Genomic DNA, 25,531 nt, shown 5'->3' on the forward strand with positions numbered 1-25,531 from the left:
TCAATTGGAAACAAAGCACAAGGTGGCCCAGCCCGGCGCCGATAACCATCGTAAAGCTCCGCTCCAAAACGTGGGCTGGATCGTTGGTCTTGTGAGCTTCATCGGTCCGAGCGCCTGCTCCAGTGCTAAATGCCCTTACCGGTCATGACACCAACTCAGGTGCGCGCACGCCCAACCACTAGCACGCGCGATTGGGCCGATCGAAACCCCACCACCTCCTCGGACCTTCTCCTCCAAGTTCCAACCAGAAGCTCAGCCAACCGACGGAACCCATGCCAACCCATGCCAACCCCAGAACCAACCCCAACACGTGGAACACGCCGAACTCGGTGGCGTCCCGCTGTTGGGCCCCCCGTCCGTTGCTAGCCTCACCAACAACACTACCATCACCACCATCACCACCATCACTTCCACTGGTTCGAATCGCCAATAAACTAGTTGCAGTACCCAAGTATCTAGCTGAGGTTGACTACTATATTCAGAAGTGTGGGGTGGCCGAGGCCGTCAGATGTATGATGCTTCCTGCTTTTCGGCGTGATCGTAAGAAATCGTTAGAGTACTAGTAGGTAGTGTGAATTTACAGATCACTCGTGAGCACTCACCGTTGTAGGGGAATAGGCACTTGCCTACTAGTAGTCCCGATCCCCAGATGGCGGGCATCCCCCCCAGAGTTCTCATTCTGCCGAGGCGCCGACGAACACATGTCCCTTGGGACTGGGAAGGAATGCAACAGTCTCTCACTTCTTCGGGCTCGAACGAATTGGATGGAGCTCACACACACGTGCAAATCTTCCTGGGCAAACCTCCATCCACTCGAGCATCAAGTCTCTTGGATCCTCAGCCGGCAATACGGTAGGTATAGGTATAGTAATACCGTACGGTAACAGAGTTGTGCGCTCTGTTCATCCATCGCCCACATCAGCACGGAAGATTCAACGAGCAAGCCTCCTAAGTTCGTACATACAAAGGCAGCTCGACGAAGAAATCTTCAATCAAGACTCACCTGGCCACGCCGGATGCACGGCCTCATCCACTGTAGGTGCCTACTTACTTGAGTAATCCTCCCAGACCGCAAGGACGGATTCCAGCATCAGCATCAGCATCAGCCTCAGCACCAGCACCAGCATCTCCACATTTCCCAATGGGACGATAACTACATTCTACATATGATATGTCAAAAAACCCGCAGAGTCAGCGCGGAAACTAATGCTGCAGGTACCCACCGCACCCCTCGTGTGATTGGCCCATCCCAAGCCTCTTCCCCACCCCACCTTAAAACGGCCGCGGGCGTGTTCGTACCGAATTTTCCTCTGGCCCCCCTCCAGACGTGGGAGCCGGATGACTTTTAATTGGTCCGTTGCAAAGGTGTGGGTGTGCCCGCAGCTCTGTCTCACTATTCAGCTCAGGTTCGCATTCGTTCCTCAAGGAAGCCTGGGACGCGCACGCCACACACATACACATATACACTCGCGCACGCACACACATTCGCTCACTCGCTCACTCTCACGCACACACATATAGAGTGACAAGCGCGCGTCTCATCGGTGGAGCAGAATACTCCACATAGATAGAGTACTTCTCCATGCTCGCACTATCTCTCGGCCCCAGTACTCTGCACGCTCTACCCAAATCCCGACCGACCTCCCGAGCGACCGAGCGACCGACCGAAAGGCCGACAGGCCAGCTCAGCATCCGCAAGCATCCATCCATCGATCCTTATCGTCACGATAACGGCACATTCACGCACCCACGCACCCATCCCTCCCTCCCATCCCTCCATCCCTCCATCCACCTATCCATCCTGACGATGCCGGTAGTTCAGGTTCCGCATAGATACGCGGCACGCCTGGCCGGAAACATTCATGCTGCTTCCCCGGCCACCCGCATGAATATGGGACAAACGATGCCGGTGCGGTGGAGCAAGAAAAAAATAGAAGCAGTCGGCCGGACTATCCGTGCATGTAGGTGAGAGTGCGAACCATACACATCCATTATACTTACTTGAGCTCACACACACACACACATTCACATACACGCCCCCCTCCTCCTCTCCCTCTTCTTTTGCTTTAGGCTTTCCCTCGTACATGGAGTAGATTATATGATTACATATCCAGTCCGGTTATGTAAGTAAGAAGTACTCCAATACCTACTCGAGTATCGATACAGGGTATCATGTTGGCGGAGATGGAACCGTACACACCTACAAGAGCGATTCGTAATGTAAGTACATTCTTACTATTTACAGACAGTCCCATTCGAAGCCTTATTGACGATTGCGCGGCTCCGTCATCCCCGCTTACGTATTAGCACTGGGCAGTGGTTGTAACTTGTATCCGAAAGAGCTGCTATGTAATATAGAGTACATCTTATGCACCTTTTTGTTTCTTTGTTTTACCAAACTCGTACAATGTATCCAGCCTATAAGCAACTGTGAACGGCGGGCCGTGGGCGTTCTGTCCATGGTCTTGTCACGACCATACGAGGGATATACATGTGTATATGTGTACCTCGACCAGGTAGCTTCTAGCCAATGCTCTAATCCCAAGAGTAGGCATGTTTCGTCGAGTGATAGGTATGTGAAATATCGGTACCATACATACGCGCAGCCGCCGGTCGGGAGTGTTTAGGTAACTACAGGGTTTCGTTTTGCGTCGTCGTGGGTTGTGGGTTGTGGGTTGTGGGTTGTTATCGCTGCCATTGTGAGGGGAGTGGGTGGGTGAAGGGGGCTTCACGGGAGGACGCACAAGTGCCTCACGTTCCTATTCCCACAGTCCAACTCCACCGAGCTCAGGCGGCACGGCAAGGTCATGCGCTGGGAGTCTGGAGCCTGGAGTCTGGAGCCAATATCTACCAAGTACCTACCCTCCGATGGACGAACACCGGTCGGTGCGACGGTGAAGTTGTTTCGCCTCGGCCACGTTAGTTGTCGAGTTTGTTCCTGTCTGGCGGTGGGTGGGTATGAAGTCGGGTAGGTATGCACACCGGTACCTACCAGACCTACCGATTCGGACGGACATCCGGCGTCGAAACTTACTCTACTATTTCCGCCGAAGGCCCAGCGGACTGACTGGCTGACCGGCGTGCACGTTCCCGTTCACGTGCCGCTCCATGGAGCCGTGCCCGCGTGGGTACCGTACATGGGTTTGCTGGCACATACATACGGAGGTGATATGCCCGCGTGCTGAGCCGATGGCACACGTACCGTACCGTACCGTACAGCACATACCGTATATGTAGCGGAAACCTGCGTCTCGTTGCTAGTACCTACGTGTGCTGGTCCATGTGCGGGGGAGTATGGGGTATGGGGTATGGGGTATGGGGTATGGGGTATGGGGTATGGGGTACGGGGTATGGGGTATGGGGTAGAGATGAATGCATATGCAGCACATGCATGTTGGTGGAAGAGAGCCGGAATGTGTGCATGCACTACATATACCGGAGGGCGAGAGTCCCCGTCGGGCCGCAGCTGGACTGCAACCGGTGCTGGTGCTGGTGCTGGAAGATCGTCGATGTAGGTACGCCGGATCGATATGCAACCGTATGTATGTATCTACAGGCGGAAAATATCCGCAGCTGGTAGAGCTATGTACCTAATGAACCTATGTGCCTGCTTACCTACCTAGAAACCGTCTATCCATCCAGTATTCTCCAGACGTGACGGACGATACGTACGCATCCGCCGCCAGGCCAGACCGACGTGAGAACCCATGACCCCCTTCACCATAGATACACTAGAACTCACTCGGCGCCCACTCTCGGAAGTGAGGCGCTCGATCCACACGACCGATCCCGCAGGCAGTGGCCCGTCGAGTTGTCGCGAGCATCTCGTCTTGCCCCACAGCCATCGACTTCGCTTCGATGTGTTCTCGTGGGCACGTGCACTGGGGCGGAGCGGGTATGTACATGCCCATGATACTGGTAAGTCTGCACATCCTCGTCTGTCTGCCTGGGCTCGAGGGTTACAGATAGAATGGAGCGTGCGTGCATATCAGCTCCTGGGCTACCTACTGATTTGCCCTGGGAAGTGGAGAGTGTGGAGAGTACCTACATACGCAGGCAGGAGCGTCTGGGATACGAAGATTGACGTCCGCAGACGGGTACTCCTCGATCCGATGGTGGTGATGGTGGTGATGGTGGTGATGGTGGTGATGGATGGACGGATGGAGTCTTACGTATAGGCGTACTCGTGATACACCAAACCACCGCCAGGATAGCAGGACCGGGTTGTTTACAACTTTCTCGTGTATGTATGCGTGCGTGCCCTACTAGGTACCTACATTTCAGCTTCCGGCACATGAAACCAGCACCTCCTCCTCCCTGCCCTCCCTCCCCATTCGCCGAGACCAAAACCACAGCCAACATCCAACAGCCGAGACCACGACAAGAATTTCCCAAGAATCCAACTGTTATTCGTACGCGCGGGACTGATGGAAATATCTCAATATCTACAAAAAGCGCTCGACTCACCCCCCGAGTGAGCCACAGTGAATGAGCCACCAGCTGGCAGGCGACCCCCCTTTACTCCAACAAGATCCACTCATATAAATCTCCTTGCTCCATTCATCCATCCGCCCACCCACCCACCCACATCATTATCGACGATACGTTTCGTGTTGTATCGGTTGGAGAGTATGGCTGCTTCGTCAATGGCTAGTCCTTGGGTCACGCTCGGTTGTAGGTATGTATATCGGAAAGTTGTGACCGCGGGAATAGTGAGTGAGTACCGTACCGTAGGGCCGGTCGGTGATCATGAAGCAGTGAGTCATTGTGGCTGTGCGGACTCGTTGTTGTTTCGTGCTGGTTGGCACCGCGGGAACGACATGTGAGAGCGAACAATTTGTGTTCACCAACGGAGGGTGGGAGGGGATGAAGGTGATAATCTATGTGCGCAATGCGGCGCAGCTTGGTTTGGTGGGCGAGATTGAGGCCGAAAGCGATGACGACGACGACGGCGATGCGTACCTAATGTACTCTATGTACATACAATACTCTAATAGGTAGCGGTGTATGCAGGTACTCGATCGAGGGATGTCCGTCTGTCTGTGCGGTACTTGGTATGTACGTCAGGGGCGAAATATAGATGGGGATGGGGATGCTGGAAGCTTCGCTCTTCTCTCCCCTACGGGCGGAGTGCGGAGTGCGACGCGTCCGCTGGAGGCGGAGTGGCTCTAAAGAAAGGAGATGGATGGATGGCCGAAGCGCTCCTATGGAGGTGACGCTATGTACGGGGATTATCGCGGTACATACTGATTCGTCGGTTACCGTGTGTACGTGAGTCATCGGGATTCCGAGATCCAAAACTCGTCGGGCGGGTAGCAGAGGTTCCGTACTGGTCGAAGGGAGGGAGGTGATGTTCAAATCTCTGGGATGTCAAATCCCCAAATCTCGATTGTGGCAAACACTCGTCTAGATGGATCGATTCCGATGATGTCACTTTTCCACACGTGTCTGTAAGGCGTTTGGGGGAAGGGGTGGGGATTACATAATCGGGGCAGTCGGCCGGATTTAAAGTTTAGCGGGCCAGGACTGGGGTGGTGGAGTGGGAGGTTGCACAGACATCGACAGGGATTATCCGAGCGGCCGAGCCCGGTCGGGGCTAAATCCGGCCATCCCGAATCGGACCGGATATGGCTGTTCCCAACATCTCGGGAAATATCCATATCGATGCTATGCTGCACGGGGCAGCAACGAGAAATCCTACGATTGGCTAACTCGGGCGCGGGGATGTGCATTGTGAGGTTGCTTTGACCCCGCACGTTCGATGTCGACATTCGCTGTCATGGGGATCACTACCTACATAACCTACGGCAGCATCGTACTGCAGGTATGTAGCTATTGCCTGGCTGCGCTTCGCCAGCGCTGAGAACGGGACCGGTTTCAGATGTATGTACATACCGCCAGCGTAGGCCGACAGGACGGTCGGGGAAGCGGCGAAGGCTAGCTACCCGCGAGAATTGATGCGTGAGTCTTCTTTGAGTTCTTCTCCACCAGCGCCGGATTCGGGACACAGTCACTAAACGACGTTCGACAGCTGCGTAAGTGTGCACAGGAGTCAGACATCGATCCTGAGGCGGTTCACATGGCTTCGGGATGATCGAGGCGAAGTGGGGCGGGGTTGTACCAACCCCACCTGCCACGGTGAATGAGTCTCGAAAGTCTGGACCCTCTCAGAAGCCACTGGTTTCTTCGAGAGTTGCTGGTTACTGGCTTCTTCTTGTTCTTCTTCTTCTTCTTCGAAGGGCTCATACATTACTCACGACCTACTTATAGGTCGATCAGGTGACTCAGCACCGATGATGAGTGTTCGAGGGCGCAATCGCTCTGGGCCGGGCAGAAGTCGATAGCCTTAGGCTGGTGACGAGGAGCCTAGCAGCGATGCGGTGATGGGGTGAACAAAGAAGGCATCGTGCGGCATACACCACGACCGTTGAAGTTGGATGGATCGGATCGGAACAAAGCAACACCGTTCGCACGTGATGGAGGATTTAAGGTTTTTTTGCAGGGTTGGCGAAAGCGACATCTGTTTCACACCGCAAACCGGTTTTTGCATCGTGGAACTCGTGTGGGTTGCACAGGGACTCCGCTTTCCCGAACTTCCCCTACTCACAGCCTGAGGATGACAGATCAGCTCCTATCCCTCAGCCTCGTCGGCCTACGATCCCTCCTCCCCCCTCCCTCCCCCCTCCCTCCCCCCTCCATCCTCCCCCCAGCTCACCCAGAGTCAACTTTAATCCGACGTCGTGGAGCGGGTGTTTTCCCGTTCTCCTCCTCTCATCCCATCGCTCTCCGTCCAGCCTTGTCTCCCACCTCAGGCACCCACCATCTACTATACGGCCATCACCACCTGCTGCACCTACCTTCACCACCGCCACCACCGCCTTCGCTCCGTCATCTCTCCCATCGCATGCTACCGATTTGTATATTTTACCCGCTGCTATTTGCTGGAACGAAACACGTCACCCCCCACCAGGCTTCTCGAGCCGCTCGAAATATGTGATGGTGCTTGTTCAGGGAACGCAGGGAAAAAAATCCATCCAGTCAGTGCGTGCGTTGTCGTCACAGCCCACTCACCTCACACACACCCACGCACACACATCCCATCATCCATCCTCTTCCCTCACGATCGCCCAACCACCCCTCCCCGCTGCGGGGCAGAATCGCAGGATTATCGACTGGCTCTCGACTTATCATGTATGTAAGGAGGAGGTGGAGCAGGAGCAGGAGCAGGAGCAGGCGGCATGTACATGGACACACGGAAAGTGCGAAGCACACCACCTACACAGTGTTCACATCCAACGTACCTACGTGTCGCAATCCGAGTCTCACGCCCTCTGCACGTTCACCGGCCGGTCTTGAAATCCTGAGAAGAGGAGAGAGAGACAGTGGGAGTCAGGACGTGGTGGATCCCCTCACTCGCCAAAAACCTCACCACTTTGTGTGCGCGCGCGGATGTGGGTGTGTCTAGAGTATGCGCTCACTGCTAACTAGTAGCTAACGAAATGCCCTCTACTCTGGGCCAGAACAAGTGTTAAATATGGGGCGTGCGGGCGCTGCGGAGTCGGTCGTGTGTTCTGGAAGTGCTGGGCCGGCAGCCAGACGGGAAAATTAAATCATTCGAAGCGAAGCCACACTCGTTCGTCGCTCGCCCGTCTGTCCGTTCGCGCGGCAAGTCGACCGAAGCAGCAGCACAGGTTTCGACATCAAAACGACACGCTGCTGCTGATAATCGTGAGACCGACACTGACTTGCGGTCCGTCCGTGCGTCCAGTCGGTTCTTTATCTCGGATCCGTTTACCTCAACAACAGCAACAAGGCCCAGGATCCCCTTGAAGCCTTGGACGCTGGAGCTGTACCTTACCCACAACAGGCAGAACGGTGTGCATTCACGCGCGAAGATGCCCAATCACCCACATCATAGTTACTTACCCACCCAAGTACCTACTTGCCTACCTACTCTACAGCCGGGTCTGATCTTTGGTGCCCAACCGACAGAGGGAACATTCTGTGTGGCCGACACGACACGACCTGGCCTGCTGCCCATGTCCCGCGCAGCCTGGGACACAACGAATCTTGCGACCGGCCAGGATGCTGCAGCGTTAGAGCGACAAATCCACTGAGTTGTCCACTGGTCTGCAGGTTGCCCAGCAACCAGAACCCCAAAGGACTCGTCCATACGCTGCTGCCTCATGCTGCTATAAAGCGGATGGGTGTCATCATAGCCAGACTCCGCACAGCCTTCAAGAACGATCCTACACACACACCTAGAGTACTGCAAAGTGTGCATGGCGCCGATGGGTGCGATTTACAAGCCCACTCCACTTTATCTTCAACGACGCGAGCGGGACAATTTTACTAGCAGTGCGTAGAGTATGTAAAATGACTCAAGGACAGCCGATCACAGGATGGATGATGAGTGACAGAGAGGAACCGAGCACTACTGCCACTGCCACCACCAAAACCACCACTACGCACGCTTGCGACGTTCGCTCGCTCGTGGCTGCATACATATCCAAGCAAGTGCTCATGTATGTAGGCAGCATATGTTGAGCAGGTAAACGAGCATCCGCGTCTTTTCGCGGCTTCGGTAAATTGGAAGAAGGCTCTGGCACTCTTGGCTGTCAGTGTGATCCGCAGATCTCACCCGGTATGAGCTCGATACTCTGCTGGCATGGCATCCACTCGGCCCGGGAAGAAGACGTATCCAGATGACTTCCCCAGTGTCGCTCGCTCGCGACTTTCTTGACGGAGGTGGGAATGCTGTTCCACTACATATCATAGTACCATGGCTAACATTGTGATTGTGCCGGACCGTAGGCAGAGTACCAAGAGCAACAATAATGTTTCTCGGACCGTCTCCGTCACCTAGAGTGTAGTACACCTTGGGGGAGACGGAGGGACCGGGAAAAGTGGTGTCGAGCGACCGACCGGATTAACGGGGGGTGGAGGATGAGGGCCTGAATTTCGGCTGCAACTCTGCAACACTCGGCGACGATCGTATGTAGATAGTTCCTCTTTGTCGAAGTTGGAAGGAACGGAAGGACGACACAACAGAAGGCCTTTGTTTCGCGAGATTTGAAACAAAGGGAAGCTCCTCACTATGACCAGGATTATACGCCAGGATAGGTAGAGTACACGACTGTTTACAGTTAGCATATATATGGGCGTCCCGATAGTCGGGAAGGGGGGGAGGGAGGACCGGCGTATGTAACCAGTTGAAATTGAGCGCCAACCTCAATCTACGGGCTCGTTCATTGGTCATGTCTTGCAGACATCCCTGGAGAAAAAATTCTCACGTTTTAAAATTAGGAGGTTCATTTCGGTGGCTTCCTTCTTCTTCGCTACCTGTTTGTTTGGTGGATCTGGCTCTCTCTCTCTGCCCGAGCTCTCTTTCACGACTCACTCACTCTGGTTCAAGTGCTCACTTGCGAGGAATACTGTGCCTTATATTAGACGGGCGAATGGTAAGGACAGGCTGGAATGCGTCAGTCCCGCAATGCTGCTGAGGGAGCATAGCATTGGTATGTATAGTATTGGGTGAATGTGAATGGGGGGAGGGGGGGGGTGAATGGCGGGAGTGGGAGTGAATGGGGGCGCAGGCGGCGACGAGAGCTGACGAAAGTGAGTAGGGAATAGAAGAGAAGAATCTTTCCATCGGGCACACCGTCTTGGTTAGTTCCATTTTACGAGTTTGGGGGGTTGCAATTATACCCCTGCCCGCACGCTGCCGGAAAAAGCAACGCACATGAGAATTGAAACCATTCTATGGAAGTGGAGCAGGCACTGGAAGAAGGCGGAACGATATCGCTCGCAGCTGCTTCGGTTGCTGAGATATCCAGCGAGTATCGACGCCGCTAATGCACACACACAGAGAGAGAGAGAGAGAAACAGCGAGAGGAACACAGAGAGAGAGAGAAACAGCGAGAGGAACACAGAGAGAGAGAGAAACACACAGAGAGAGAGAAACACACAGAGAGAGCACTGCCAGAGCTGCTTCTTCACCTCTGTTTTCCGCACACTCGTCTTCTGTGGCGGAAACGGATTGCAACACTTCGATCCGTGGCCTCATTTTCTTCTCGTTTTCCCTATCGACAGTCTGCATCTAGCCTTGCCCATTCAACCACACCGAGTCCCAGATGCACAGGGGTGCTGCACCAGAGTCTAGCCTAAGTCTGGCCGTGTGGACTCCTGTGAGCCGGGTCCGCCCTCCCTGGCCCAGGGTCACAATGTCGCCCTCCCACACCTGCGGAAATCCGCACAAGATTTCTTGGGTGCAGGTATCTATATATTCCGGGTGCGCACCCCCCGCCTTGCGCACAACTTCGTTTCTTCCTTCAACATACCCAACCGTCATCCAGACTCCGACGATATCATCGTGCATCCAGCACCAGAACGAAGAATTACGGACTTCGCTTCTAGCTCACCATCATCCTCCAAAGTGGATATCTCCAACACTTCACGAACACTAGTTCTCCGACCGTTGCAGACTCGACTTCCTCGACGATTGTTTAGGGATCGTTATAACTCAGCCGTGCAAACATATCCCACGCTCCACATCCACCACATTACATGTTAGAAACACGAGCAGAATCATCACCCTAACCTCCTCTCCCCTCTCCATCCCTCCAACTTCGATTCAACAGCGCATCCCAATCACAACCTTCACGCTTTCCTGGCGCCATTTCGAGGGCTCCCCACACATGCAGTTCGAACAACCAACCTATACGCAGCCATTTGGGTATCCCCAAGGCACCTACTACGCCAACACCCAGCCGGGAATGCCTCGGCCCGGACAACAATACTTTGAATCAGGATACGGAGTCCCCACCCCGGCTCCTTCTCCCCGAACCCCATCTTCTCGTCGCCGAAGCAACACGCAAGAACCAGCATTCATGGGTGCCGAATACGTGAAGCGACCATCGTCGTCGCGAAGGCACGAGAGCTACAGCGAGTTCGAGCCGCATCGATCCACCACCTCCCCTCGTCCCGGAACCAGTCACAGTCACGGGCGATCACAGCAAGGCTACATGCACACGCCTCTCCACACGCCTCCCCCATCGTCTCACGCTCATCATGGCACTCCGATGCCCAACATCTACGCCTACGGGTTCCCTCCGGGTTCGACCGGCGAATACGTAAGTTCCTTTTATACATATCCATATTCATTCACTCCGGTCTTTGGACCAGGACGGTGGTCAGTACGGCGTCAGGGCCAGCAAGGAGGAGCTATACCCTCAGTGGCAGCAGCAGGAGCGGCGACAGAAGCAGACCCCAAGCTCGTGACGCCGCCACTATCGTCCGAATAGACACCTCAGAAACTCTGCTGACTCGTTCTCGCACCCAGTTTGTTCCTCCTAGTTACACGCCGGCCCCTGGTCCCCAATCGCCCCCGCCGTTCGTCGCCGAGGGTCGCCGCTCCCGCTCCCACCAGCGCCGCGAGAACACATGGTCCGGTGAGAACTCGCCGCGCTCGCCCCCCCGTACCAGTTCCGCCAAGCCGCCGCCGCCACCTCCAACTCGGTCGGCCACCGAAGGCGGTAGCCTCGATGCGGACGAGCTCCGTCGCAAGGCCGCCGAGGCCGGTATCCCGTCCGACTACTCCCTCAAGAACTGGGACTCCAACGAGAGGCCCATCATCCTGCTCGGCTCCGTCTTCGATGCCAACTCGCTCGGCGAGTGGGTCTTCAACTGGACCAAGTTCCACCACGGCCGCACCCACGAGGCCACCCGCACTGCTGGTGGGCTCTGGGAGCTCCTCATCGAGCTGAGCTCCAAGCTTAAGCGCGCCCGTGACTTTTTCGGGTCCATCCGCACTCCCGAGAACCGCGAGATCATCGAGGAGTTCATGGAGAGCGGCGAGAGGCTGTGGCACAAGCTCAAGAACCTCCTCAAGTCCTGTGAGGAGTACATGTGGACTGGCGCCAGGCGCGTCAACTCGCCCAAGCACACCGAGACCAAGACTAAGGTCCAGATGGGCAAGCAGTCGGGTGCCGAGTTCGTCGATGCTATGTTCAACGGCGAGAAGGAGTGGGAGAAGACCGAGAGATTGATGAGGGGTATGGCCATGTGGTGTCATCGCTTCCAGGTCAACTGCGAAGAAATCCTCAAACATGCCGACGCCTAAATCAACACCTCCTTGTCTTTTTCTCTGTCTCTCTCTTTCCCCTCCGCACCCGCCTTTAATTCCTATGTTTACCTCTCTTCCCTTCCGGTTTGAAATCTTTTAGATGGTGGCGTTTTACCTTTCTACGTATACCCCTCCCTCCAACGTCTTCGCTTCTAATCATGTTTTATCCACAACTTTATTCTCCTTCTATTCGTATATCATGTCAAGTTTTTCTGGGCTTCTTTTGGGGGGCGCTCAAAAGCAAATGTTTTGAATTGTTTGCTCTTTTCATTTTCATTTCCCTTTTCCCTTTTCCTTTTCTTTCTTGGGCCTGTACTACTATTCTGCATTTGTCTATTGTTGTTTTTTGGGGAAACTTTGGCTTTTCCGGGAAAACACAAAAGTTTCTTGTCTGTTTTTTTCCTCTTTCGGTTGGGGTGGGGTGGGAGGTTTTTGTTTTAACATTTTTTTCTTTTTGGGTCTGTGTCTGTGTGTGGTGGTGTGCATTCGATGAATGGGGGACGGGGTGGTTTTATCAAATCTTCCCTTGCCTGTTTTGTTTTCTCTTTTGCATGCTGGGTGCGGTGGATCGTTGGTTGGCTGTTTGTCTTTTTTGTCCTTTTTTTTTTGTTGGTTGTTTCTTTTCTGTTGGTTGTTTCTTTTCTGTTGGTTGTTTCTTTTCTGTTGGTTGTTTCTTTTCTGTTGGTTGTTTCTTTTCTGTTGGTTGTTTCTTTTCTGTTCTTGTTCGAAGATACCCTTTTCTCTTTTCTCTTTTTCTTTTCTCTTTCTTGATGTTTTCTTCTTCTTTCTGCACCTTTCTTTCTTCCTCGTCACGTTTTTAATCAGCTGTAATTATGTCTCCCCTTCTTGTTTTCTCCCCCCTCCTCCTCTCTGTCTGGTTTTGGGTTCGTGGTCTGGATGGTTGGATGGATGGAATTCGCGTGCGCACTCGCCGCTCAGTCTCAGTCGTTGGATGGATGGTATATGAATGGGGCCGCCTTTCCGAATTATTTTTTAGGAAACGGCCGGTCGGAGGTGGTGGTGGTGGGATCTTGCTTGTCGACGGGAATGAACGAACGGGAATGGGATCGGTGGAGGGGGGGAAATGGGATACGGAACGGGAGGAAATGGGATATGGAACGGTATGAGGTGGTGGGATATATGGGTGGGATATAAGGGAGGAAGGAACATGGGATGGTGGATTGAATGAAGGTTCGGATCTGATGGATTTCCTTTTTTCCTTATTTTTTTCCTTGCTGTCTGTCGTGGTTCGTGGTCAATGGTCATGTATGAGAGGATGGAGGATGATTGGGGATTCCCTTTGTTTGGCTGCCTATGGAAATGACTACTTTTTCTTCTTCTTTCTACCTTACCTTACTCTACCTTACTCTACCTTACCTTACCGTACCGAAAAGAAAACAAAAAAAACTCTGAGCTGGTCTCACCAAAAACAAAGTTCTTCTCACTCCCTCCACCTGAGCGTACGGCGGTAAATACCTTATGTACGTATGTGTGCCCCCAACATCATCGTCATCACTCTGCAGAACCCAATCGAATTGGATTGGGATTGGATCGAATGGGATTTTGCCTGCTCGCCGCGTTTTGGAACCGACCGACCTGGGCAGGACAGGGCAGGTCAGAGGAGCAGTGATCGTCCGGCAGCAACCGCTCTTGTCGCCCACGCACGCACGTACTCGTACATGAGTACCGTATGTAACTCAAGGTTTCACGGGCATGACAAGACACCACCAACTCCTCTCTTCTCCTGGGAAACCCAACACACTGGAGAAAAAGTTTTCGTACCGCACGAAAGGCACAGACCCTCCCCCCCTTTTCCTTCGTTGACTCATCCATGTAACGAAACAAAACCCCTTTCCCTCTCACCCGAGTCCCAAGTGCTGTGGATTGTCGATTGTTGAAAAAGTTTTTTCGCACACAAATCTCTCTCTGTGTGTGTGTGTGTGTGTGTGTGGTGAGAAAATAGCCTGTGTATCTAGAGAACCTAGCGAGGGGAAGGGAACGAGAGTCCGTGCGTAAGTACCCTCCGTACCGCACCGTACTCTACCGTACCGAAGCAAGCTGGGAGGGAGGAGGGGGGATCCTTGCTTTGCTTTGCTTGGGGAAGCTGGCTTAAGGAGCTGGCTCAGAGCTGCTGCGGCGTGGCGTCATCGCGGGTTCGCGTGAGGACTTGGGGCTTGAGCGGGATACCTAGGCGGAGGATGTAAAGTGGCACGCTCAGCTCACCTCTCGAGGGTCGAGGATACTACGGCTCGCGGGTTCGAGGGGGTTCATGGAGGGGTCCGATGGGTTCCTTGAGGGGGAACGTGCTACCTCCGCTCCATCTGAGTGGAGACTGAACATTCAGCATTGATTGAAGTGGGGTGTTTGTGCGTGTGTGCGTGTGTTGATAGCGGGCGCAGGGCGCATGGCGGGGTGGATTGGAGTTGCTATCCACTATCCAGACTCCAGAGCTCCTCGCAGCCTGAGAATGGAGATGCTCAATCTATCTAATCTATCTATCTACCTATCTAGGTTCTGTCTATCGGTCGGCACGCGCAAATGTCGAGACTCGAGACTCGACGGATGGCCAAAGGTGGAAAGCCAGGTGGAATGCCAGGTGGAAAGCCAGGTGGAATGCCAGGTGGAAAGCCAGGTGGAATGCCAGGCGGTGCCGGCGGCGGCAGCTGGGTGAAGAGGTACAGTAGTTCGTTAGTAACTTGCCTCTTACCTAGCTCGTGCACGCCTGCAGATTTATGGTCGGGGACAGTTGTAACTTGCAACTTTGCAAACAGCGATGCTAGGAATTGGGGATACCTAGGTGAGCAAGCACTTGTGTATGAGGTAGGTTAAGAGGTATGTACTCTAGCAATCAGGGCTGCAACAGTCGCCAAGAAAGAATAGGTAGGTAGAAGGTCCCGGGTCCGAAGCTCGAGCAAACGGATGGGTGGAAGCCTGAAGGACGGCCGTATGTACGTGTATGCGCGTGGGCTCTGTGAGCCAGCCAACCAGCCAACCAGCCGTCTCCGACCTCGAGATGCCGTCCGCGATCCTCGGTCGGGCCGAAGCGATTCCATCGAGCAGTATGTACATACATCCCACCTATACCTATACCTTCTATAGGTAAGTGGTTAGTACTGCAATGACACCTATGGTTAGTTACCATACCGTAGCCGCCGATTCTTCCCGACGAGACGAGACAAAAGAACGCAAGGGCTAGATACTAGTAGGATCGAACGAAGCGGTGGCGCTTTGCAGGCTCAGGCTCAGGCACAGGGCAGGGCAGGGCAGGGCAGGGACTAAGGGCAGGATTGGAAAGGAAGTGAAGTGAAGTGAAGTAAAAAAGGCCTCGTTGTGAGGGGTTCGGTCGCAGAGATGCAAAAGAAACGAAACAGCCAGGCGAGTAAGTGATGAATTCTTCGCTCGACAGGCCGACTGGCCGACCGCTCACTCACAGCACGGGAGAACCTGCTGCCGCTGCATTTGCTTGATTCCCACGTCCACATCCGCGCGCTGGCTGTTTCCTGTTGCAGTCTTTTCTTTCTTTTTTATTCCTTTTGCAGTCTTTTTTTCCTTTTTTCCTTTCCTTTCCTTTCCTTTCCTTTCCTTTTTATTTGTATCTCGTGCAGCAGCCGCAGTGTGTTTCAAAAAGAGCGACGGTGACGAACGAATTTCTGTGACCTCCCCCCCTCCTTCCCTCCTCTCCTTGTGCTGCATGAATGTGACCCCCCCCCCCCATCCACTCGCCCCGCTTCGAATTTTTCTTCCCGCTCCGTCTTTCGTCTTCGTCTTGGAAACTCCGGGCTGCCGCTCGATGCTTGAATCCGGGGCTTTAACTATTTGCAATGCCTACTAGGTCCGTAACTATGCCGTACTCGCTCCGCTGACGCCGTTGCTTCAGCCTTCGCCTTCGCGGCGTGGTTGTGTATGTAGAGTATTACCGACCTTGCCCATGTCCCACGAGTGGAGAATGGTTATTTTCGTTTAGGCACGCGCAAGCAACAGGTATGATGTAACAAGTATCCCGCCCCGCCCCGTTCCCGCCCTGGTCCCGAGCTCTTCCCGAGGTCTTCCCGGTCGGCGCGAATACATACATGTCTGGGTAATAGTACGGTGGTTATCGAAAATCGAAAATTCTCCTCCGTGCGCCGTGAGTGAGAGTGAGAGTGAGAGTGAGAGTGAGAGTGAGAGTGAGAGTGAGTGGGAGTGTGACTGCGAGCTTGTGGTGGTGCTGCTGGTTCAGTCGGCCGGTGGGTGTCGATCAACACGCCGTGCATGTGCCTGTGCTTCTGTGCCGCTGTAGCAAACACCCAATACTCGTAGAAGAAGGCTACATGTGCCCATTGCCCAGTGCCCACTTGTCTAGCGGTGCATAGGTCAGACTCAGAGGTATGTAGAGTACCTACTCTAGAGTACCTATATCATGTACTCTATTATCCAACTTGGATATGCATGCAGATAGCTACCTACTGGTGTGCAGATTGGTAGGTATGTATGCAGCAGCCTTGATTGCTTCTCGTTTAACCGCCATGCAGATTGTTACTGGTATATATGCAGGCGCCAATGGTTATGTGGTTGGGCACAGACTGTAGATACATAAATACGTTTCCGGCGCTTCTGAGCTGCTTACTCTGCGTATGTTTGTGTATGTGTGTCCTGACTCTCGAGGTTTTATTTTGTTTTGTTTCCCGGTAGGCGTCGACTCTCGAGCCGTTTCACGTCAGGCTCGGGACTCAGGACTCAGGCTGCGGCTGATCGCCGGCTACTGGTTAGCGCTGCTTGGTATGTATCATATGCAGTTGGTTCGTCGTCGAGGCGCGCGGGGCAGATGGAAGGATGGATGGAAGGATGGATGGAAGGATGGATGGAAGGATGGATGGAAGGACTAAGCAGTCCAGTCCAGTCCGGGCAAGCTTGTCCGTCCCCCGTCCCCCGCCCCCCCGTCCCGGTGCCGGTACCGGTGCATAGCGGTACATACCGAACTCCCGAACTACCCGTTCCCGTTCCCGTTCCCGTTCCATCCGGGTCCCACTGCCCCAGCCGTTCCTCGGCAGTATGTAACGAAGCTTCCAACTACTCACCTACATAGCCCCAGTGCAAAGCTCAAGTAGTGGAACCGTGGAACCGTAAGAGTAAGACGTCCTCCAACAGTCCGACCTCCAAGCCACGTACTACCGGTACTATATATTCAGAACCCTTCAATGCAACTATCCACCGAGCTTGCCGGTCCAGTCCGGTCCACGGCAGGCAGGCAGGAGAGAGAGAGAGAGAATATCTGCCTAGCTGCCGTCCTACATACATACAAGGTAGGTACATACCGGAGTTTTTCTGCTTCCGAAGGCTATGACAGCGCAAATCCACGCATGCACCTCTACCGTACATGTGAAGAACCCGCTGTTGCGGCCCGCAGGTTAGTTGGTTAGTTGGTTCCTCCGCAGGGCTGGTTCTTTAAGGTGGTAGGTATGATACCTACCCAGGTAAGTAGGTGGTCGCGTGAGTCGAAACAACCGCGAAAGATCTCGACCTGCCGGCGAGTACCGTACTACCTACCATAGCTTACGGTTAGTAATGGGTCCTTTCCCGTCGGGCAGGCGGACGGGCAGGAGGAGGCTCCCGTCCTCCTCCTCGGAATATCCTCGAGTCTCTACCTAGCACCCGGTACATACTACGATGTAGTACGTACCATCTATCTTTGGGCCATTAGGCCTTTGGCGCCGGCGTAACCACCCAGACCAAGCCCTGACTCTGACTCCTCTCCGTTCCAATGTTGACCCACCGTACCTACCGCACCTTCTCGCGTAGAGTACGGCAGGTAGGTAGGTGGTAGCCTGTATGTAGGTACTGTGAAATCCTCCACAGGGAACACCCCGGATCCCACGAACGCGGAGCGTTTTCGTACCGTACCGTACTATATCTACCGGTAGAGTGGACTTGTCTACATAGGATTGCGATCGCACCCACAGGCTGCATAGAGTGCTCGCGAGTCGCTACTAGAGTAACTATGGGTATCCAATGTCCATCAGTGGTTGAAGGTTTTCCCCAGCTCCGGCTCGGGCTCCAGATATATCATATATACCCTCGAAGCCGTGCCGTCCGTCAATACCGGTAGATATCAGACCTCTCTTGCTTCCGGACACTTCACTGCCGGGAATAAAGGGAGGCCGAGACATACTTTGCAGTTGGACTTCCGCCCGCGGCCGGGCTCGATATCGGGATACACACCGAGGACCCCTACATAGGTGCTTATTTCGTGCAATGTGGCCCATATATGTAGGGGAGTACCGAGCAGCTGCTGGGTAAGCTGGATGGCCGGCGCTGCGAGAGTGATGTGACCTGTACTGGTACTACCTACTACAGGTCGTGGTCCGCTCGGATTATCCATTCACACGTGTAACCCCGTCCCCGCCCCCCCCCCCCCCGTCCCCCCCCCTCACCCCTTCTGTCCGGAGTATGCATGCACACGGTGGGTAGAGTATTTATCTGTCGAGGGGAAAGAAAAAACCTTCCTTGTCGTGTCGTGGAGTGGTGGAGCATTCGTGGTACCCGTCTGTCTGTCCGTCCGTCTGTTCCAGCAGTCGTAGAATACTCATCATAGATTGTGCAGTGGGCACCAACTTCCAAGCGTGCACCAAGCGTGTGCAGCAGCGTGCAGTGCAGCTGTGAAGTGTGCATGCTCGCTCGTTGCGAACCACCGGCAGATACCGTATCTTTCGGTTCGAGTTTCGATAGATATTGGGGTTTCTCCAGGCTCCAGGCTGCATGATTTATCCGAGAAACAACCGCAACCTAACCCCAACACAAGCCAACCAAACACAACCAAACCAATTAAATCCAAGCCAACCAAACACAACCCAACCCAACACAGCTCAGGCAAACACAAACGGAACTTTCAAAGCTCGTTCGTCGGCAGCAGCTGCTAGAGTGTGCATCATTCGATGAAGGTGTGTATCAGCTCGCCAGGTAGTTACAGCCACTCGAGGGCGCCGAGGCACATGGCAGTTATCCACGATGTGTGTGTGAGCGTGTGTGTGTGAGCGTGTGTGTGTGTGAGCGTGCATATCCAAGCCGCACCTTCAAATATATTTTTCTCTTCCCTTCCCTTTTCTTCCCTTCCCCTTTTCTTCCCTGGACGTTTGCAGTTCGTGCAGTCCGTGCAGTCCGTGCAGTTACATAGGAAAGCCGAGTTTCAGGTTGGATGTCCGATGGATGGCTGTTTGCGGCGGTGTGTGTGAAGAGAAACAGAAAAAAAAGTTGCACCCACCCACCCACCCACCATAGTAGTTTTTGTGTAGAGTTTTTATGTAGAGTATGCATGGCTTTCACGCCGCACGGAACGGAAAGGGTTGCATTCGTCGCATCGCATCGGTGGGATCGAAACCGCCAAACGAAACGAACGGACAGAAACGAAACAGAATCCGCACTTTGGGCGCATATAGAGTAGCCTTGGCGCGAGTGACCTATAAGTTACCGTAGGAGGATATGGTGCCCGGAGTACCTCCGCTGCTCCGTGTATCGAGCGTATCGAGTATATTCGCGGCCCGAACCTCCAAAATGAAATCGAGTCGAGTTGGGTTCGAACCCCTTCTCTAGAAACTTCGGCCCGGACAGACAGACTCCACTCCATATACTATTTAACAAACACACGTTTGCCTATCCATCGCCAGGCGGCAGGCCTGTTTACGAACGTCTCTGATCGTTGCTCATTGATGATCAGAGTCCTGACGGATGCACGGAACCGCACTCCGGCGCCGGGTCGGTTCTCACCGCTTACTGCTCTATCTCCCGCTCCCTTCCAGCTCCCGCTCCAGCAACAGCTCCAGCGTCAGCGCCGGTGGCCCAGTCGGTCGGTCGGCCCAAGCAGTCGACACCACCTCTCATACGCCCAACTTTTTTGTGTCCCAGGGCTAGCGAAAAACATTCAACACACCCCGACTTCAATACCCAACCCTCAACCCGCCGGGCGGCTGGGCTGCTATCGACAATTGTTGGATCATGGATGACCTCCAGAGGGAGTCCGTTCACAGTTCAGAGCCTTCCCTGCCAAGTTGCCATGCACACATTGCTCGCGTTGCCCGCATGCATTGCATTACCGAGTCGACTCACGGCTTGGACAGGGGATGTCTTACTCTACTCTACTATGGAGCCGATAATGCTCCATCGGTGTGGAAATTTCTTCCTTGAGTTTCTTTGCTTTTTCTTGATGGATACTTCGATGGATATTCCGGCTGGCTGTGGAACGCTGGGACTGGGGGCAAGGACAGGGCATACAGGAACCTGGGACGAGACGCGTGGGAGTCGGAGGCGGAGGCGGAAAAGGAGCGAGGGTCGAGGGTCGGGGGTTGAGGATCGGGGGTCGAGGGCCGGCAGAGGAATGGAAGGGAAGGGAAGGGAAGGTATGGGAAGGTAAGGGGAAGCTCTTAGCAGAAAGAGCTCGCTGCTCGGTGGGGGCTGGGTGAGATTGCAAGGCTTGGGTTGGGTTGGGAAGTTGGGAAGTTGGGAGTTGGGATCTGAATCCATCTATCTACCTCCTCAACAACTACGGTACTCGGGCACAACAACCCGGAGGAGAAGCCGGACTCACCGAAGTGGAGCCCTACCTTGGTACCTACCTCCCTAGTGTGGCGTGTGTGGTGACCTCGGCGGCGGCGGAGAAGCCTTCTCGAAGGGGAGGAGGAGGCGTGGATTCTCTTCCAAGTTCCTTGGTCCATGTCTCCTCCCTTTCCAGTGTCCACTGGTACTCACCTCTGAGTAGCGCCACTTTGCTGAGATTGATATTCCAAGACGAGGACGAGTGCCATGATGGTTATGCCTCGTCTCGCGGGATTGGTTCATGCCCATACAAGCCAATCTGTCGGTCTGTCGGTCCACCCAATCGTCTAGGTAGGCAGAGGCCAGTAGCCAGTAACCGCGGCCGGGGCGAAATCGTCGATATCGATTCGACATCGACATCGATTCATCGAGATGAGCAACTACTGTGCGGTCGATGCCCTCCGACCCCAGAGCTACTCTATTGCTGGTCCGCCCCAAGTTCCCCTCTCCCCCTTTCAAAGACCCGGCCCCCGGGGCCCAGGAACCACTCGCTTGTCTCCTTTCCCCTCCTTTCCGCGCACGCAGGTACACAAGTACATACCGGGCAACGACGATGTCGCTTCTGCGCCATGTACTCCGCACGCACACACGCACGCACACACGCATCGCTCGGAGAATATTCTGTTCCAGATCGGTGATTGCTGCACGGTATCATACTAGTGATAGATAGTATGTAGGCATCACCGAGCTCTGGCAGACCACTGAGAGGACGTTGCGGTCCTGCGGAGGCTACATACGGTTGGGAGGCGGCCGCCGCAGTAACCATAGTTGGATCCAGTAGATATGTACATATAAAACAACTCTGCGCCCCATGCCCGGCCCAGGCAGAGCACCGCTTCCTGCAGAAACCCGCCGCCATGTATACATATGCGTTCGGCCGGTCGGCGACGGAGGCCGAGGGACGGACACGGAGCGTTCGACGGATAGACAGACAGCAGTTCGAAGAACCCGACCAACTGCGTTGCAGACGTGTCCTCCGCTCCCTCCAGTGCCGTGACCGGAATACCGGTATCTCGATCCAATGTTGCGATCGGAGGAAACCCAACAACATTGCACTCGGGCACTCAGCCCGCCACGACGAGCATTATACTATGTACACTACAATTAAATATCTCCGTGCCCCTCCTCCTCACCGACCACTCCCAAGTCAGGGCCTGGGCCATTTCCCATTTGGCTGATCTTCCTATCGAACTCCCTCATGCGCAGCTGGAATTCCCTCAACCGCAGCTGGAATTCCTGGTCCAGTCTTCGCTCCTGCATCAACCGCAGTTCGTGCTGATTCCTCTCGCGCTCTGCGGCTAGTCGTCGGTCCTCTCGATCTCTCTCCTTGATATACTCCAGCCTTTCCCGCTCCTGTACCAACCGCTGCATTGCCAGCGACTCGAGTGCCTCTGCCTCCAGCGAAGTGGCCTTTCTCTTAGCAGCCTTCCTCCCGCGGCCGTTCTGTTGGGATACCTTCCTCTTTCTTGGCCCTCTAGCTGGTGGGCGATAATCAGCTTCCAGTTCAGAAAAGCCGTCACTGTCGCTCTCGCTTCCAGAGCTGATGGAATGCAACTCTTCCACCCCGTAGATGAGGTTGCGGCCGGGGATGCCACTGCCGCCGCTTTCAGATACGAAGGGAGCGTGGGGTATCATGTCATCCTGTAGGATTCCCGGTGCGAAGGGGGCGTGGGGTCTTCTGCGATTCTGTAGGTTTCCAGATATGAAGGGAGGGCGGGGGGGTCTTCTGGGTACGATTTCAGGTACGAACGGAGCGAGCAATTTGTCTTTTGTTATGATTTCATCAATCAAGCGGTAGTCTGGACACATTTTATTTAACCAGCCTATTTGTTCATTAGTCAATTGCGCAATACGTAACCTGCAGGAGGGAAAACTTACCGTTCTCCATGGAAACCCATTGTCGTTCAGTTTTGGCGCCTTCGCCTACCCGCCGTCGCGCCTGCTCGTATCGCCTCTTCAAATCGGCCCACTGAGCCTTGATCGCTTTCGCCGACCGCGTACCGAAGAAGGGTCCCGTGTCGAGCGCAAGATCGTTCCACACCCTTTTCGCCGAGTTTCTCAATTGATGGTAGTTATCCCAGTCACCCAGAAACCCCAGCAGCACCAGTCGTTCCTCCTTCGACCACTTGCATTTTCGCTTTATCCCGATCTTGTCTTCCGGCATATGTAATCGCCGGTTCGCAAGCGCTTTCAGCTCTTCGGGGATGTCGCGTACAAGCTTTTCCGGCGACGAGCTCCGGTCCGATATCACTTGCGGCGGTGTACTCGGTCTTGTGGATCCTTCTGTTATATACGCGTTTGAAATCAGCACTGCCAACCAACCAACAATTGCCATCGGGGGAAAAAACCATTCGACTCCGCCGTCCGAAATACCGGCCGCAGCTGCGACTGAAACTGCGACTGCATGCCTGCCGCATCTCCCACCGTCCCCGCGACCACGCTCTGCCCACTGTCACTGGGCGTAGCCGTTGCCCCCGCTCTTTCTCGGTGTCCCCCCTCCCGGTCTCCCGCGATCCTCGGCACACTCTCACGAGTAGTAGTAGCCGGCCCCCCCGCTCCTCCTCCTCCTTCCCGGTCTCCCGTAGCACCCGCCACCACCACCCCCACCCCCACCCCCACCCCCGGCGGCGCAACCATCTGCTCTCCTACTCCCTCTATCGGAGCAGGCAGCAGCCGTCGCTGCTGCTGCAGCGAGGAGCTGGACATGACGCGCGAGTAGTAGGATCTGTACTCCGGCATAAGTATGGAGTCGCGTTAGTTACTATAGTCTTTGCGCCCGCCGACCGGTGTCACGACACGGCACTGACTGTAAAACAAGACTTGCCGTTCGTTGCACTGGAGGGTCTTGCAAGCCGCCGCTGCAAGGTGGTATAGAGGGTAGAAAGAAAGAAAGGGTCTGCGATGAGGGGGAAAAAATCGATAGGGAGGGTGGGTGCCCGTCGTCTCGTCGCAGTGCGTGTAGAAGAGGCGTTCAGGGTTGACTAGAGGACATAAGCCCGGCCCAGCCCCAGCCAAGTTTTCAGTTCCCAGCCCAATGCCCCCAAAGGGCAAAGTAAGCGGCTGGGCGGCCGCACTCATTGGTCGGTTGCGAAAAGCGGGTTTCCGGCCTGCCCCGAGTCACCCAGCTGGGTTTGAGGACCTCTTCTGTATAAGATGAAGTAGGTACATAATGTAGAGTAACTACCATCGCGAGACTGGCTATATAAAGAAGCAGGCAGTGAGAGACCTCCGACGAGTACGGACAACTGGTGAGACTGATTCAATTGACTATATAAAAGCGGCAAGAAAGAAAAGCCGCCTCTGCGGTGGTGGATAATGTCTAACGCCTGATGTATTGAACCACAGACCGACGTCCGACTACCTATCATAACGAACACGAAACCAGCAACAGAGAACAGAACAACTCAACGTTGAGACAACCGCATAGGGTCTGCCCGCCATCACACCTTGGTCCCACAGTAGAGTAGTTACCAACGGCCTCCAAGGCTCCAAGCACTGCGCCAAACATGCAGCCCGGACGCCATGCAGCAACGAGGTTCCGTGAGCGGCCCCCAGTAGTGATCAAGGGCTTGCGGGCATACGGGCGTACCTGCATACTGCTGCACGGAAGGCTCCCCTCCAGGAGTAGGCAGTGGGCCACAAGGCTTCAGCCATTGCCTTGCCTGGCCACGAAAAGAAAAAAGGCCGTCCCTTGCAGCCTTCCGCAAACACTCCCACCGTCCCACAAACGCCACGACACTACGGCGCCACGGCCCACGACCCACGGCCAGGCGGTCGATGTCCGAGTCCGGGAGTCCGGACCTGCGACTCGCGAGGCTGCGGCCGCCGGCTACTGGATTTCGGGCATGGCTTTATATTTCCTTGCACTTTGTTACCTATCAAGTTCACATCATGTGACGCGGCTGCAACCATCAACGCCGTCCATGGTCTGCCATAAAGCCAGGGACTATATTCTACTCTTTTATGAAGATAGTAATAGCCCTGTGCCTCATGTAAACACCAGCAGCGCCACGGCAGCCCAAGCCCGACTCCCACGATGCATGGTCCATCTACGCCCACGCCCATGATCCGCGCCTTGACCCTCAGCGGCAGACTCCAGACTCCAGTCGCACCACGTCACTGCGTCTACCTCCACCTCCAGCTCCACCTCCACCACCATGTAACCAGGCCAACCCTCGCCGCGGTAGTTAGTTGTCTCGCTATACCTATTACCTAGGCGACGATGCGATTTGATCCCAACTCCAATCGAGCCCCGCCGCCCCGCCGCCCCGCCGCCCCGCTGCCCCAGCCACGAGTCCACGACATATATGATATATAAAACCCCCGTGGGCCTCGTGGGGGCCATTGGAACTACTCTGCCACTCTATGCGTGGATCTATGCGTGGAACATCGCTGGGTACTCTACTCTATGCGTTGCAGATAACTACTACCTATCCCTACATACCCGACCGCAGTACCGGGCTGCCTATAGATACACGTGAGGCGTGCGTGCGTCTATGTAGTATGTACCAGTACGTCATTGGGGATTGCGCTATTCTTAGGAACCTCAAGCTCATGCTCATGCTCTCAGCCTCTCAGCTTACTGAGTATTGGTGCTGGACTTCGCCAGCCTATTTCATGCCATGCGGTTTTAGCTATACTATAGCATTACTGACAATGCCCGTTTCGAATGCAAATACTCGAAGAAATTGGAATTGCCCCGTTCCCGTTCTCGTTCTTGTCGGTACCGTACGGTGTACTCCGGTTCCTGAGGTCTCAGCCACACGGAATGGAAGTTTAAGCCTCTCGAGCTGAGCTCTAGAATGCCGTGCGGCCATACAGGAGTCAGGACAGGTCGAGTCA

At 54.6% G+C, this 25,531-nt stretch overlaps 6 protein-coding genes across 6 annotated transcripts; 4 read left to right on the plus strand and 2 right to left on the minus strand.

Moving 5' to 3' along the window:
- Window positions 1-8,767: 8,767 nt before the first annotated feature.
- On the minus strand, window positions 8,768-9,196 carry BZA05DRAFT_82524 (uncharacterized protein). The gene has a single exon (XM_051488675.1). The coding sequence runs from the start codon at window positions 9,151-9,153 to the stop codon at window positions 8,863-8,865; it is 291 nt and encodes a 96-aa protein (XP_051338167.1). The 5' UTR covers window positions 9,154-9,196; the 3' UTR covers window positions 8,768-8,862.
- Window positions 9,197-10,557: 1,361 nt separating this feature from the next.
- BZA05DRAFT_82555 (uncharacterized protein) lies at window positions 10,558-12,369 on the plus strand. Its single transcript, XM_051488677.1, has 2 exons — window positions 10,558-11,132; window positions 11,342-12,369. The coding sequence occupies exons 1-2, from the start codon at window positions 10,698-10,700 to the stop codon at window positions 12,119-12,121; spliced, it is 1,215 nt and encodes a 404-aa protein (XP_051338168.1). The 5' UTR covers window positions 10,558-10,697; the 3' UTR covers window positions 12,122-12,369.
- On the plus strand, window positions 12,203-13,119 carry BZA05DRAFT_82547 (uncharacterized protein). The gene has a single exon (XM_051488676.1). It carries the CDS (start codon window positions 12,283-12,285, stop codon window positions 12,943-12,945), a length of 663 nt encoding a protein of 220 aa, XP_051338169.1. The 5' UTR covers window positions 12,203-12,282; the 3' UTR covers window positions 12,946-13,119.
- BZA05DRAFT_402175 (uncharacterized protein) lies at window positions 12,820-13,616 on the plus strand. The gene has a single exon (XM_051484086.1). It carries the CDS (start codon window positions 12,958-12,960, stop codon window positions 13,249-13,251), a length of 294 nt encoding a protein of 97 aa, XP_051338170.1. The 5' UTR covers window positions 12,820-12,957; the 3' UTR covers window positions 13,252-13,616.
- A 6,380-nt stretch (window positions 13,617-19,996) lies between these two features.
- On the plus strand, window positions 19,997-20,610 carry BZA05DRAFT_82577 (uncharacterized protein). The gene has a single exon (XM_051488678.1). The coding sequence runs from the start codon at window positions 20,097-20,099 to the stop codon at window positions 20,505-20,507; it is 411 nt and encodes a 136-aa protein (XP_051338171.1). The 5' UTR covers window positions 19,997-20,096; the 3' UTR covers window positions 20,508-20,610.
- A 1,129-nt stretch (window positions 20,611-21,739) lies between these two features.
- Window positions 21,740-23,712, minus strand: BZA05DRAFT_82580 (uncharacterized protein). The gene is made up of 3 exons (XM_051488679.1): window positions 23,038-23,712; window positions 22,568-22,972; window positions 21,740-22,512 (listed from the first exon to the last, which is right to left on the minus strand). The coding sequence occupies exons 1-3, from the start codon at window positions 23,426-23,428 to the stop codon at window positions 21,794-21,796; spliced, it is 1,515 nt and encodes a 504-aa protein (XP_051338172.1). The 5' UTR covers window positions 23,429-23,712; the 3' UTR covers window positions 21,740-21,793.
- Between the last annotated feature and the right edge of the window lie 1,819 nt (window positions 23,713-25,531).

Source organism: Tricharina praecox, assembly GCF_024521635.1.
Source record: "Tricharina praecox strain CBS 144465 chromosome Unknown BZA05scaffold_17, whole genome shotgun sequence".
Classification (NCBI taxonomy): Eukaryota; Fungi; Ascomycota; class Pezizomycetes; order Pezizales; family Pyronemataceae; genus Tricharina; species Tricharina praecox.